This window comes from Strix aluco, chromosome 3 (assembly GCF_031877795.1).
Source record: "Strix aluco isolate bStrAlu1 chromosome 3, bStrAlu1.hap1, whole genome shotgun sequence".
Taxonomy (NCBI): Eukaryota; Metazoa; Chordata; class Aves; order Strigiformes; family Strigidae; genus Strix; species Strix aluco.
The window spans coordinates 10,595,475-10,611,026 of NC_133933.1; the positions used below are offsets into that span (position 1 = coordinate 10,595,475).

General features: G+C 38.3%; 1 protein-coding gene across 7 annotated transcripts in view; it reads right to left on the reverse strand.

Moving 5' to 3' along the window:
• EHBP1 (EH domain binding protein 1) overlaps window positions 1-15,552 on the reverse strand; it is a 227,345-nt gene that overhangs the window by 48,802 nt on the left and 162,991 nt on the right. For all 7 annotated transcript variants that reach the window (XM_074817315.1, XM_074817312.1, XM_074817311.1 and 4 more), the window contains one exon: window positions 4,509-4,656. In XM_074817315.1, coding sequence (XP_074673416.1) covers window positions 4,509-4,656 — 148 coding nt within the window. The remainder of the gene's footprint in view (window positions 1-4,508; window positions 4,657-15,552) is intronic.

Genomic DNA, 15,552 nt, shown 5'->3' on the forward strand with positions numbered 1-15,552 from the left:
TTGATTTTCTTTAATTTAATATAGCGAGATGAGATCAGAGGCACTGTCTTTGACACACCATTTCAGGTAACCAAAGAGATGGGAATGTCGAAGACACCAGTTCCTAGTGTCAAATAATGACCTGACCTAGACTTAATTTAAAGTTGGCAGGCTTTCACTGAATATGATTATCAGGACATTTACACTTTATTAAAAAAAAAAAATCAATTAGAAGCATTCATTTAAAGTAATTTCACAAATTTTCAAGTATCTTTAAAAATCTTCAGATTCCTTGTTTTAAACTACTCTATTTTTTGGTTTGGTTTTGCTTTCCAGTCCAATGTTCTTGCAGTGTACTAAAAAGGGAAGTGTGTTTAGGGAGCATGTTACAACAAGATTTTGCAATTATAAATGATAAAAAGAACAACATGACGAAGAGATAACAGATATCTTTTAGGAAAAGAACAAATTACTAGTGTGAAAAACGTAAAGCACTTGGTCTAGAACCAGGGCACATATTTAGAAGAGTACTAAAGAACTGCTTCCTTGAAAAGTATATGGATCCTAGAAAGACAGCAAAGCTTTACTATGTTGTGAAGAAATGAACAGACTTAAATAGAAGGGATTAAGTCAACAACTAAATAGCACTGACCATTACCTACGCAGCCTGGACTGCAGTCTGGAACGAAGACAGGAAAATCAGAATAATTTAGAACCAAGTGGAAATGCCAGAATATTGGTGGAAGAAAGATCCAGAGGCATTGTATAGGTCATATGTATTACTATTCAGATTAAGCTCAGGCTTAATTTGAGGTTAAATTGATATTCTTTTGACTTGGTTTAAACTTGTCCACATGTGAAGGAGTTGCAGCAGACTTCATCAATTTCTAGACAAAATTAAAAAGAAACAATTTTCATAGAGAGGAAAAAGCATTGATGGGGGTTGGGTCACATTAGTGGGAGAAGCATATGTAAGCTGCCATTGGAGTTGCATGAACAGTACTTGCTCTTTAGGGAAGATGCCTCCAGGATTGTCTCTGGGAAATCCTTCAAGCTTGAGGATATTCAGATATTTAGTTTATTTACTTTCAGGTACAGAGTTCACTTTAAGGCTACAGGATGTGACAGGAGCATCTGAACAGCAATAAAGGAAGCAAAGGTGGGGAGTGAAAGAAATGCAGAGTCGAAATACTGGTTCAGTGTACAAGAAATCAGATGTCAGGACAAGAAAGTACAGCAGTAACTGCCAACAGATACAAATACTGCCTGTTAAAAATATTAAATCGAGGACTTAACACCGTTTTGTGAGTTGGAGACTAAGTATGATGAGTAAGCCTGAGCTACCATGTACCCTCCCTCCAAATCATTGCCTCAGAAGTAAAATCTGTAATGTACCCTGAAAACTTTAAGCATACAAGTGCGATGCAATGCCAGCTGGCTCTCTTCAGCAAGGTTTTTAACTGTGGTACACCCTTCCAGCTTTTGTTATTCATTCCAAAATTTTTGAAAACTTGTTTTGTCTTACAGTACATTTAGATGCTGCTTCTCCTGTGTTTTCCCCTCCCTGCTCCTCTAATATCTCTTCTGTGCCATTCTTGTGTTCATACTCTTCTCCCCTCCCAGTTTTGCCTATTTTTGGCACTTTTTTCACCAAAGCCTCTTCACACTATGCTTGTCTAAACCCCATCCTCTCCATTGTTCCCTCCCTCTGCTGCCTACACACCACCTCCAGATCTGAGCCACATCCTCACAAAGACGTCATCTCAAATAAAAGATGGAGATGTGCCAGAGAGTAAAGAAAACACACTACCCAAATCCCAAAAGAGTAGGTAGGTGTCCCACTGCATGGGGACAATACCTAGATAAGATGTCAATTCCTTTGTCCCATTGCTGCTGGTAAAAGGAAGGATATTTGGATTCCTATCTCGATACTGTCCCCGGACCCATCTCAAGGCATCTGCTTATCAGCCTGAAGCTAGTAGGACATCTAATAAATTTGAAGCTGCCATCCCAAACCCTCTGGCAGTTGGCAGCAAGGAGTATTTTCTGTCTCACATGCCAAATAACCTATGAAAAAGACTGAATTTCGTAGCAAAGGATGCTGCTTATCCAGGAAAGTTTCAACTTGCCATAGGCGTTTGAGTTTTTCAGACCACGATTAAATAAAGCCTTTCAACAGAGAATGCAGCACCAGTGCCAAAGCATGAAACTCTTCATGAGCATACAGAAACACCGAAAGAAATCACATTTTCACCTACAATAGTGAGCAAGAAGTTTGTCTTTAAAAACTCCAAAATCCCAAAGCTGAAATGTCACTTTTTTCTGGAACAGCTGAATTGAGAGAGAAGATGATGATTTGGTACATTCCCTTTCTGTAAATTAAAATGTAGCAATCAGTGCAGAAGAAATTAATGAAGCATAATGGACAAGAGAGCTTGGAAGACATAAGATATTACTATAAGCTTGTCTCGGGTATTGTATAGGGAATACAGAACTATACACAGGAAAAAAAACCTACTACATGCAAATGCAGTCAGGGGCAATATTCAGAATCCAGACGTAATAAGGAGACTGTCTATTAAATCCTAAATTCTGGTGGAAATCAAAAAATGAAAAAGACTAAACCCAGAAATAATTATAATTTCTTTAGTTTATAAAGTGTTGGTGCCATTTCACAGAACTACTCCATTTAGAAGAATTAATTTCTTGAGTGGAGATCTAGTGTGGCACCTGACATTACCAGCAGTGTGGTAGAAGTATGTGGAAGGTATGCCATAAGGAAAACTTTTTGAGAATGAATAAGTAGAAGGCTATAAAATGCACATTGACATGAAAAGAGCAAAGGGAATAAACACTGGAAGCCCAAGAGAAGTTCAAATAGCTTGGCCGAACTACTGTATGAACAAAGAAAAATCAAGGTAGGAAATATAAATCATGGAGAGAACTCAAAGCACATGCAAAAGTAGAAAGCAGTGAAATTGTTATACTGGATAAAACCCAACACATATAATGCTGATAACTTTATAAGCAAGTTGTCATCAGTACTGGTGCTGTCTCCTCCTTTAATAACACTGAAACTCTCTGAGTGCATATGCAATCTATATATATAAATACTTTTTTTTTAAACATATATTCACAGTGCAGAGATATCTCCGAGACTGTTTATAAACCAGATGAAGGGCAGGAAGAGCAATGGCAAAATTCAAAAGAAAATATGAACAGGGAAGGCCACATCCCAGAAAGGAGCATACTGGGATATTTAGCAACACTACAAGTGAGTCACTGTGACAAAACAGGGTAACTACTATCCAGCTGAGCCCTCAGGATACACCAGGGAAGTGTACTTACTTGGAGGGGAGAGATGGCAGGAACAGCTATGTACAGGCACGATAAAACAGTGAGGAGGAAATAATTAAATGATGTAGGATGGGGAGTCATAAATTGTGAAGAGGGATGAAGAACACCATAGTCTACCTAATATACAAGTACTGTGCCATTTTGCTCAGCTTGTCTTACTCCCTCCCCATCAAGGATGTAATTTCCCTGTTTATCGTGAAAGAAAGTTATATTGGCAAGCTTGGTTTAGTGGGCAAAGAGGGAAAAACTAAAGACCAGACCCAAAGGGAGACGAACAGCTAACTGCTTTTCTCTTTGGTGTTAAATGGAACAGAATTGCAGGATTCAGGGTGCAGTAAGACTACATTTAAATATATATGCATATAAAATACATTCAGTAGAGGAAAAAAAAAATACTGTTGTTGAATCTACATGCATTGTAAATGTAAAGCTGGATTTTCCTGACACTTTGGCTTACAATTACATGTTAGTGTGAGAAACACAATTTCCCCTTAGAATATGTAGAAGACACTAAAAGAGCAAGAAGCCTGTACTGAAACATGTGCTCAGCACCCATTTGAGTTTGAGTGACACTACATTACTCCTGCTCGTAGCAGTGGCAGGTATATGAATTTTAATGACATTTCAAAGTCAGTTTAATAACATTATAGCAATATTACAACTCAAAACCTGTAAAGGCAAGTGGTATGTCAAAAGACTGCCATTTAAAATCAAAAGGTTGTTGCCCCCACCTCCCATGGGCCGCCTTTAAACTTCTCTTCCCAGGCAGTCTTTTGAACACATTTAATACAAAATAAGTTTTAAGTATTTTTAATGTTGTCTTCCCCCCAAATTATGTCCACACTTCTATATGAAAATATATAATGAAGAGATTTTAACCAACAATCATAAAACTCTACAAACTGCGGGTAATGACAAATCTGTAAATAACGGGTCAATATGAGCTACTTGTTCACAAAACATCTTTTTCTTTCAATCACATATATGCTGTTCTTTTAATTGTTGGAAATTAAGTGACACAACGCAGATTTAGGAAACATATCTACGGCCACGTCTTTTGATGTGCGCACCTGATGAACAGCAATGTTTGAAGTGTGAATAAAAATGATACCCAAAAGGGTCTCTGGTTTCTAGGTTGCCATAGGAATAAGATACAAGGTTCCTCAGCTCACCTCCAGATGCCTTTGACCTTTCTTTCAACTTTTCTGCAGCCATTTCACTGTAGCTAGGAAGTTCTGACATCTTCACTCCAGATCGAGCTTCTGCTATTAGCTGACGAGCTCTCTCTCTCAGCTGCCGACGCCGCTCTTCATCTTGCTGCTAAGATATATTGAACAGTTGCCAACTCAGTAATTGACAGAAATGCAATTTCATTCTCAATCTGATCATCATGATAGTAACTGGTTTACAGCATGGTGCTTGGCCCACATTATAAATAGGATGCTCGATATCAGTTGGGTGTCACACCACAATTTTTAAAGACATCCATGAAACAGATTTTTTTTTTTTAAAGCATTCCCCAAATTATTAATGCATTATAAACCTAATTATTTGCAATTTAAAGCATTTATAAATTATGTTCTATAAAAATACCATGATGAAAATTTTCTGAGACTTTTGTCTCAAAGTAATAACTACAAAAAAGTTTTACTGTGGCTATAAAAATGGTTTTACTAAATTGAATTACTTGAGCAATATTCTCTCATGGAACTGAAATGAGAAGCCAGATGTTGCTCTTGGTTACTCCAATCACCAAGCTCATTTCAAAGTGTAAAGTGACATTGAATCTGAGACATGGAAAGGAAACTAATCCTTCAAATTCAATAGATATATCTTTTTTTAAAGAAAACCCAAAAAACTAATGAAAATTAGCGAACGAACAAGAGATGCTGGAGCAGAAAAGACTCTGCATAGCTTTAAAACATCCTACTAGTGAGGCTTTGGTCAGTAATTAAAGAGCTCATATTGGAACCATCCCAGATAGTGCTGTCCCACTAAAAGCTCGTAACTATCTGAGAAGCGTGATAATCTTTCAGTTACATAAATGAGCAAAGTTCTACAGCATGAAATTTTGGAAAAGACTAAACCCACTATACTAAAAAAATATTAAGATTCGTTTAAACATTTCTATAAGAATCCATTAAACCATATGAGAATCTTCCAGTTTTCACCTTAAAAATATGATTTTTTTCAAAGTTGGGACTGTTTTTCCCCCTCCCCTCGATATTAAAAATGGTCATAAGCGCAACAAAGTCAACACTTGGCTTTAAGTCAAATCTGCTGATAAGTTCATATTATTGACGTAATGACCAGGATAAAAGCCAGGTATAGGCAGTTGACCTAAACTAAGTGGAATACAACAAACTGCCTAATTTTGGAGAGCTGTCCTGGCAGTCTTCCCACCAACCCAGAAACTGAGCATCCCACACCTGAAGGTGTTGGTGAGAGCTGCTGCTAAGTGCTACTTAGTTTAAGCAATCATTAATAAAACAAGTGCAAAATACTAATTAGGTACATTTCACCCATTTCCATGTAAATTGTTGTTTGTAGCTATTTACTCAGCATTGTTCTCGGCACAATAGAAAAAATGCAAATGACTGAATCAGAATGCAGCCCTAATGGGACTTTCTGTTTATAACCATTAGCCCAGAGGTGTGCTGTAATTCAATCCTCAAGCAGCAAGATTTAGCCTCATTAACAGCTTGCATGGGCAGGTTACAACTCATAAAACCCTACAGTAAACAAAGTATATGGACACAGCACAATATCTTGTCTCTGAGTGACAGAACCCTGATTCCCTATCAGATTGCCTTGATTTACTTTTCTCCTAATGTCCTTCCCTTGGAAAGACAATTCTGCCTGGGCCCTGCAAGGCAGAGGGATGGCACATTGGCTTTGTTTGCTTTCTCAGCCTTTAACTTCCCAGGAGGCACAGAGCAACAGTTCTATCAAAAACTTATTTGGTAAAGTACACATTAGAAAGACAACTGGAAAGCTTCCCCCCTGCTCCTATGCACTATAATAGATCAATTTAATTTAATTTATAGCCAGCCAACTGATACAGCAACCGATTTTACTTTGACCCGCAGTATTCTGTAACATAAATTACATTGAATTTAACATGAAATAAAACTGTTTAAATCTCTACTATTTGTATTTCCTGGGATATAGGAACTTGTGGGTTTCATTTAAATGACTTTATGAAGGAATGTGCAAAATTTATATTACAATTCCCATGTGGTTTAACGTCAAACAATTTAATCTACTATACCCTATGTAGCCTACAATAAGGCCAGTTACGTGTTTGTGACAAATGTGCCCTAAACTAAGCAGGCTGATTCCCCCCTCTCCTTTTCTCCCCTCCTCCTGAAAGAGAACTTGTATTCTGAATTATTAGCATAGTCATTAACATCCCGGGGATCTCCAAGCAAACACAGATTATTGTGGCTTGTGTTTGTGCTGATTAAGCCAATCATCACCAGCGGATAAGAGAAAAACCAGCCTAGTTCTTGCTTAAATTCAATTCAGGTATTTGAGCCCTCGGTTACTGAGCTTGGCAGAGGAAACACTGGTGGAAGGAGGAATGCAACTGAGAGCAGAAGAAGTAGGTAGATTCAGTTTTGAGGTACAGAACAATTATTAAACAGCAAATCAATCCCCTAGATTTTGGAAAGGAAAGCACTCGGGAGAGGTATGGAGCCATGAACATAGATATTTTTTTAAAAAAGGAGACACAAAGAGAAGCTCTGCCCCAAGAAAGGACCATGCAAACACACACACAGCAATTTTTTTCCTGTACAGTTTAAGAGAAAACTCAGTAAAATCTTTCACCTTCTGACATGAACGTGACATGCCAAAGAGACATTAAAGTTTGCTCTGTTATTTTCCCCCAACTACTTTGTAATGGTCTAAAGATCTGCCACGCGGATGCACAGGGAGGAAAACTTCACCATTTAAGGACAAACTCTTCAAGAATAAGTAATGTAATTCCTTGTTTCCCTCCTATAAAAATGTATTGGTATGCAATTTTTATATTTCACAGTTCACCGACATCTCGGCAAGCTTTCTTCCACTGCTTCAATGGTGCTACTTTTAATTTTATCCTCCTTAGTCCTAGTAATTAAAGTGATCAGCAGTGGCATCCCAACGGCTTTGACACAGCTACAACCCCCTAGCAGACTCCGGCTTTTAAGGGGAAGGGGAAGAAAAAAAAGGACGGGAGTTTCATTTCACTGGAACAAGAAAATCAAGCTTCTCCAATCCTCAACTTTATCCAATTGTTCTTTCAGCAGCCTTTGGATCTTAAGAAACAAATAAAAATGGCTGCCATTAGGGGGTCCTTTTTGTACTTGCCACAGACGGCAATGACTGACATTACTTTGGCCAAAAATGATGCTGTGGATTTGGGAAGGTGAATTCAAATGTGAAACACTGGCAGGGCAGTTTCTGAGATCATTACCCATCCAGCGATGTCATTCGGTGGCAGCAGAAGCTGAGAGCTGATTAACTCAGTAAAATATTGAGAGTGGTGGTCTTGCAGGAGAAGAAAAAAAAAAAAATCCACCCCCATAAAACCCATCTCCTTAAATCACTAAAAATTCTGCAATCTTCTCACATTTTCAGAAAAACCCCACACCTCTGCCAGGGATTTTCAGTCGTCCTTTGGCAGAATTTTGGGAGGATCCAAACTGAGTTTACACCAGAAGTCTGATAATGTATTATCATCTTCCTATAAAAAAATATAATCCTGTGAGCTGCATTTATTTGATGTTTAAAAAGAAAATTCTTTACTGTGTCCATAGACTGGGGGAAAAAAAAAAAAAGTGGTAAATTAGTGATACTCCACAGCAATAAAATTAAACTAGAATTGTACCTATGAGGGGGAGCGATTCCCGTAGCTGTAGGTTTCAAAATTGTCCGTGGTCTGCCCTGACTGCACAGTACATCTAAGAGAAAGAACTTGACTGCCACCTCTTTCATCATTAGACAGGAAGAACGGCTCTGTTATTAGCCATTCAGAAAGAAAAAGACTTCTGTGCTTGTCCAGAGGCAAGGATTACCAAAATGTACCTATTCAGTTAGTAGAGAAGACAGAATAAAAAAAATAAATAAAAAAATAAAATTACATGAGCTTTAAAGGTTTGGGCAGGCTGGGTTTTACTGTGACCTTGATCGGCTCTTGTTTGAGTAAATAGGATTTGGGATGAAACATTAAAACTGTTTAGCAGATCTTTTCAAACCATTTCAAACTTTTCTTATGTTGGTTTATAATATAACCAGACATGCTTGTAAATGGCCACACCTGCTCATTTCTCTGGGGATGGCCTGATCTCTGCCTTTTCTAACAAAGAAAGGACGGGGGAAAAAAAATCAGCCTTTCTTGTTGCAAAACAGAGTGGAAAGTCAAAATCTTTCTCAAGTTTGTCCCATCTGGTCAGATTAAATCTTTGATCACCCTGGGGACCACATTTATGTTTGGTCTCTACTACCGTTTCAGAAGAGCTCAAAATACACAGGTAGCAGCAAAATATGAATTGCTAAGCAGGGGACACTCAACATAAACAAAAGTGAATTGGCTTTGGATTTCTGTGGCTTGTCGGGTTGTAGGAAGTGATCACCAAAGAAAGACATAAACATCTTAGCTATTTTCTGCCTTCTGCCTGGGCTCTGCAGCAGCTACCTTAGTACCTGTAAACTATATGTAGCTTGAAAATATTTTTTTCATGACTGTGTATCATAAAAAGTATCAAATCACTTGTCATAAAGAAGCAGCTACTGGCTTACAATCTATGGCACTGATGGACAAATGAGAAGACAGAATGAAAACAGAAGTAGCCCAAAGTCTAAAACTGGAAGAATCACAAATAGTATCTTGAGAAAGCTGTCCCCTTTAAGAAAAAAAAGCCCCCAAAATTCACAACAAGATGGGGTTGTGTGGCTGTAAGATGGAAGACAACTCCTTAAACCTAGGAGTTATTTTTAAAGAAATGTTAGCCAGCAATTTTTAATTTTTATTTCTTTTTTTTAAAATATAATTTATGTTGTTCTGGAAAACCTACAATTCACTTGGTACAGTATTTCTGGTGTGAAGAATGCTGGCTGTAGAAAAACAATCCACTGATAATTTAATTTGTGTCATTGTGAAATTGAGAAACTCTTAGTTTACTGAATGAAAAAAAAATATATATTTGAAAAAAAGAATGGCTGACTAAGTAAGTATCACCTTGTGCTACATCCAAGGCCTCTTGCTGGTTGTCTGGCTGCTCTTTTGTAGGCAAAAAGGAGCTGAACGCTCTCTGGCTCCTTAGATCTGGCCCAACAAATGCACTGCCAGTCATGCACATGGATCCAGCTTAAAACCCAGTGTGAGCCTAAAAGAAGCTAGTCAAACTGGCACCTACTCATGCAGAAGGAGATAGATTTGTCATGACAGGCTGATTATTCAATGTAAAGAAACAGTTTAGCTTTTCTAATCTGGTACAAATACATCTTTCTCAGAGAAAAAAGTAAAAGGTCTAACAGTTCAAGTATTTAAAGTAAAGAAACCAACAAAAAAATTGTAACGTCAAAGTGAACCATAGGTATTTGTGCTAGAGCATTCTGCAAAACAGCCCTGCAGTTCTATTCAGATAAATAAGATTTAACCCGTTTAACCCTTTAGGAGCTGCACATCTACGTGACGATCAAGGCAAGCATTTCTATCTCACACTGCACTTGGCTCTACGGCATGTTTTAAGGACGGGCTGAAATGTCTAACTCCAACTACACTTTCTGTTTTCCTTCTCTTCTTGCTCGCCCGCACCGACACTAAGAGCGAGGCGCTCTCCCAGCAAACAATGCGAGGGCAGCCTTGCCTATCGGCGGGGCTCCCAAGAAAGATCATCGAGAAAGTCGATCTAAACCAAAAGCAGCTACAAAGCCCTCCACTAACATCTTCCCTGGAATTTTCTCTGCTTAGGCAAGTTTGTGCTCTCCCTCATCTGGGAAGTATAATTAAGGACAATAATCACCTAAGGCGTCGGGATCCAGAAGCTTGTTACGTCTGTCACCATGATTGTCAATGCTATTGGCATTACCCACAAACAAGGTCTCAAGCGTGCAGACTGAGAAATATTCTGAAATAGTGCCATCGTCCAGACAGGGCATAACATCCAATCTGAGATCAGTAGGTCTAAGGATGGTATTTTCTATGCTTTTCCACAGCCAAGTTACATACAGAAGTTAAAGAAGTTGCTTACTCATTGTAGGAGTCAACATTTGTCGAGCTCCACTTAAGGGATTTTGTCTTGTGTAAACTTGACTTTATAATTTAAAAAAAAAAAAGTGGCATTATGAAACAAAGACTTTTGGCAAGTCTTTGGATGCGTAAGCTGGAGAGCAGCATCTTTCAGACTGCCATCCTGGGAAGCTTCCTTCTCGGGCGGGCAACCCCGCGCCGAAGGAGGAGGACGTGCCCTCCTGAGGAATGCTCCCGGTTCACTCCCAGCCGAACAAAGCAGAGCAGGCTGCAGGGTGCCTCCGAAAGTTGGTTCCCCCCACCCCCTTCTCTTAATTTTTGGGGGAGGGTGGCAGGATCCCAGTCTGCTCGTGTGTGATGAGAATGGAAAGAACAAGTGCAAAGCCTACACCTCCCCTCCCTGGATCCTATTTTGCTGGGTTTTTTTGAAAATGTCCTGCAAACTGCTGGCAGCTTTTTTTAATGGAAAATACCAATCGCCTAGGATCTATACCTAGCCTTTTGCCAATAATGAGAAAACTTCACCTTCTGTCCCCAGCAATTCTTAGGAAATCTTTTGCTGTTATTCCTACAAATCCAATTACAGATTGTTGAGTAGCTAGTGGAGTAAGCTTATTGAGGAGTGTCACATCACTAAGTCGTGCGTATGTGTTTCAGTTTGTAATGTGGTCTGAGCCGCTGTAGAGGTGTCAACTTAAAATGCAAGTAAGTAGCAGAACAGGGCTAATCCCAGCCACTACTCCCCTGCAGCCAAATTGTAGCGCAATGAATGACAGTGGAAATGCAAAGATGCCACTGTGCTTATCACACACAGCCAGATGGTGGACCTGGATCAATGCACACATGCCACGATCAATGCATTTGATAAAGAATTAAGAAGAAAACTGTACATGTTATCAAAGAACTTGTACATGGCATAATTATGATTCTGCATGTGCTTACTGATGATATTGGAGACTCAGAGGCAGGTGATAATGAAACTGATAGGAAGAAATAGCTTAAAGGCTACAGCATATGGCCTCAGCACTAAGAAATCTTGTCAAATAGTTCAGAAAGCTTTTTTAACTGTTATTACAGGCTGCTCATAGTGCAAGCTGGTGGCAACGTTTTAATTTTTTTTTTTTAAATCTGAAATGTCAAAAAGTTACAAAAGCTATACTTTTCAGAATGGCTCAGAAAATAATTAAGACGATACTGTATTGTAAACATGGCAAAAAAACCTACAGGCAGCGTGAGCGTTTACAATTTTTTGGGGTGGTGGTGGTTGGGCATTTTTCAATATATATAATTCCATGTTCCCTGAATAAATGTATTTAGACTTTAAGGGGGCTTGTGGCAGTTTAAGGAAGGTATCTGGGTAGCAATTTGCATTCAGCACGTCAATTTCTGCAGATACAGTTTCGATATTATTTCTCATCAAATATAGAGTATTTCCCTGTTCCCGTTTGTGCTCTGTCAGCTGCATTACAGCCACCTTGGATGTGAAAGAAGGTAATTAAAAATTTGGGGAAAATAAAGTCTAAAGTAATAAAAAAAGCATATAGATTTATAATGTATAAAAGGTACCTAAAATACAAATTCTCATGCTCCAGTTGATAGATGAGCTGTCTAATCAACGCCTGGACGTAACTTAAGTGCTCTCATTAGTGTGAAGACCTTCAGGCTAAATAAGACTAAATCCCTTAAAAATTGCTTCTGCAATAGAAAAATCCTCCTTACCATTTTCGTCTGCCTAAATCATATCAATTAAAAAGAGAGAGAGGGAGGGAGGGAGGGAAGGAGGGAGGGAGAGAGGCATTTTCACATGACTCTGTTTTAACTGACACTCAAAAAACTATCTTCTGAATCCAATTTAAAATGTTTCAGCAAAAAAGTTCATTAGCAATCAAAGAAACAAAAAAAAAAAATCATGCTGAGATTAGTTTCTCTTTCACTTTAAACCTGGATCTTTAATCAGTGCTAAGGTGTATAATGCCCACTGAATCCTTTACCTTAACTTTTTTTTTCCCCCAACCCCAAATATTTAATCAACATTGCAGTTTTACATTAAATTATAAAATTTATCAGAACGAGCCTCCAAAAGAGTGAAGAGCGTATTTTATTTGCAGCGGGCCGAGGACAGATTCCCCCCCCCCCACCTCCAAGCCCCGAATTTCAATTTGTCCTGACAAACCATTGGGTATTAAATTCTAAAGGCATGCAGAGTGCATAAAGAACTGATGGCTTGATTAGCTCTTGTGGTGCAATTGAAGGAGCTGTCTCTCTCCCCGCTTCTCCATTTTGAGAAACACTTTGATCTCCGTTCAAGTCAATTCATGAACATCAACTGACAAGACTGCATGAAACACCCCAATGGTTAGGCCCAAACTCGTAGCAAACTATTTGGTTTCATTAAGGCTTCAGGAGAAGTGACCAGTGACAGTCCTTTCATTCAGAAGCCAACAGGCAAGTGACTATTTAAACTTTAATGTGCACAATGTACTGCTGAAGGCTGCTACACCTATAGTCAGTCACTCAAGTATGAATGCCTTTACCTACTATTTTGTGACATGCGAACTACTAAGTGCAGCTGCAGTCTCATTAATGCATTTGCCCAGATTTGTTTGCAGGACTAAAGAGACAATTCGCAGTATTTCTGATGGGAGAAATGACTGTATCTTCAAAGGAAGGTAGAACAGCAGGTGCTGTGTAAAAGCCACCGATTAAAAAAGGATTGCGTTTTTAAAGGCAGTAATTTACTAAACATTTGCACGAACATAGCAGAAATATTATCCGTTCAGGCTGAAAATACAAAAGATCTTGAATCACATCACCTGCAAAACGCAGGGTATTCGGTCCAGTTTCGAGCTTTGCTACAGTAAACTATTTACACATCACTTTCCCCCTTTTTTAGTTGCCCACTCCAAAGAGTCCCACTTCAAAGAGCTCATTTTTGCACCAGTTCCTGTCAATGCAGGTCAGAAACACTAAAGTGGAAAGTGGCTGCAGTGCCGTGGCACAAAGAGTCTCTGCGGCTGAAATCAAACAAAGCCCAATTAAACTAATCATAACGTCCCAGTGAACACAAGGAAGCTCACCTGGTATTTCTGGACTTCTTGTGTGAATTCCCAACTCTACTCAGTACTTGGTACTATAATTACCCTGACCAAAATACTGTGAAATTACTGCTCTGATCTACTAATGGCTGCAAAAAATCAAGCCGTTGTGGTTTCATGCCAAGGGGCCGTAGCAAGGTGGCGCAATGCTTTCTGACAGAGACGACAACTTCTAAAAACTCAAAAGGGAAAATTAACGGGATGTGGTTTATGTTGCCAAGGACTGTTCATTAATTACCAATTTAATCACCGCTGGAGGCATGACATTACAAAAATCTGGCTGAAAGTTCTAATAGATTATGAAGACCACCTAAGAAGAGTGACCAAGAAATGTACAAAACAATTAATACTGTTTCACTGCTATCAAAGACACTCAGATTATTTTACATCAAGTGAAGCAAAAGAATTAGTAGCTTCACAGTGCCACCACTAGGAACTGTAAATACAATGGCACACAATTAGTAATGCACATGTGACTTTTCGTTCAAGGCATATATCCTTGGGAAAGCCAGAACATGATAAGGAGAACAAAAGAAACATTTTTAAATGAAATGAATAAAGATTTTAACTCTACCCTTGTGCATGCTGAGCAATAACAGAATAGGCAATGCAAAATACAGCTCTAAGTAATGGCGATATCATCCTGGGATTCACAACAGCGTGTACTGAACATCCACACAGAAAGCATCCACAGTTATTAACAGCAATAGAAAAAAAGCATTCCAGATACTGAGAAACCCGGGTCTTGCTTCAGACACAAAGGGAGAGCTCTGAAACACCGATACCTTCTTTTGCTAATATTTATAAATGGATAGAAGGTGCTTAAGTTTTTGAACTAATGTTGTTCAGACGATCTTAAAATTCAGTTAATAAACAGCGTATTTTTTGTGAGCATGCAAGTTAATGTTACGGCTGCAAAGCGTGCAGCACCTTGAATTTACATCCACATAATAAATAACTGTGTATTTATATATTCAGGCCAGATGCTTAAGTGGTGCAAACAGATACAGCTTATGGAAATTACAGCAATAAAATTCAGCTGAGAATCTCAAGCATTTATATCTAAAACTCAAACTGCGTAACATTTGTCTTGCATTATCAAAGGTTACACTTCATTCATGAAATCCCTCCTGGTATAAAAATGACAGTGCATACTAATTCTTCTTAGAAATTAGTTTACTTGCACTAATTGATTTATTTTCCCAGCTACATCAGGGAGTTGTCTACAGCAGTATGCTTGTACTCTGAAATATCACAACGTCATAGTAAGAAAGTGCTTAAACAGATCAAATACGAAGGCAAAAGATGTAGAACCTTCTTGGAAAGTTACAGATTATTTTTATTTTTTCATGTATTGAGTAATGTTAAATAAAACAACTTGTTTGTTCTTGCCATCAAGGAAATGAGATCAGGCTATCTCAACCTTAGCATGTCGTTATAAAGAAGTAAATATCAGTCCAGTTGTGGTTTTGAAGTGTTCAGTCAGCAGGTCTAACCTTCATTTAAAGAAAAGTATATTGTTAAAACAGCTATAAAACTTGGAATGCTCATGAAATGTAAATACTATACAGCATAGTCTTATCAGCTTAAACCATATTTAACCACTTTATAGTGGCATACAGACAAGACATATAAATGAACAACAGGGAATAAGTTACCAAAGCTCAGGGATTACCAAAATAATGTTCAATCTTTTTACCAATTAGATGGTAACTGCTTCTGTGTAATCTCACGAAGATCTAGTGATCATATCTAAATCTGGTCACAATTATCAGCATGACAGACTAGTCTTTTTTCAATCAATATTTTCCAATTAATATTAAAAGACCAAGGTTGCCATCTGCAAAGTCCTACACCTCAATAAATTCATGTTAGATGTTTAAT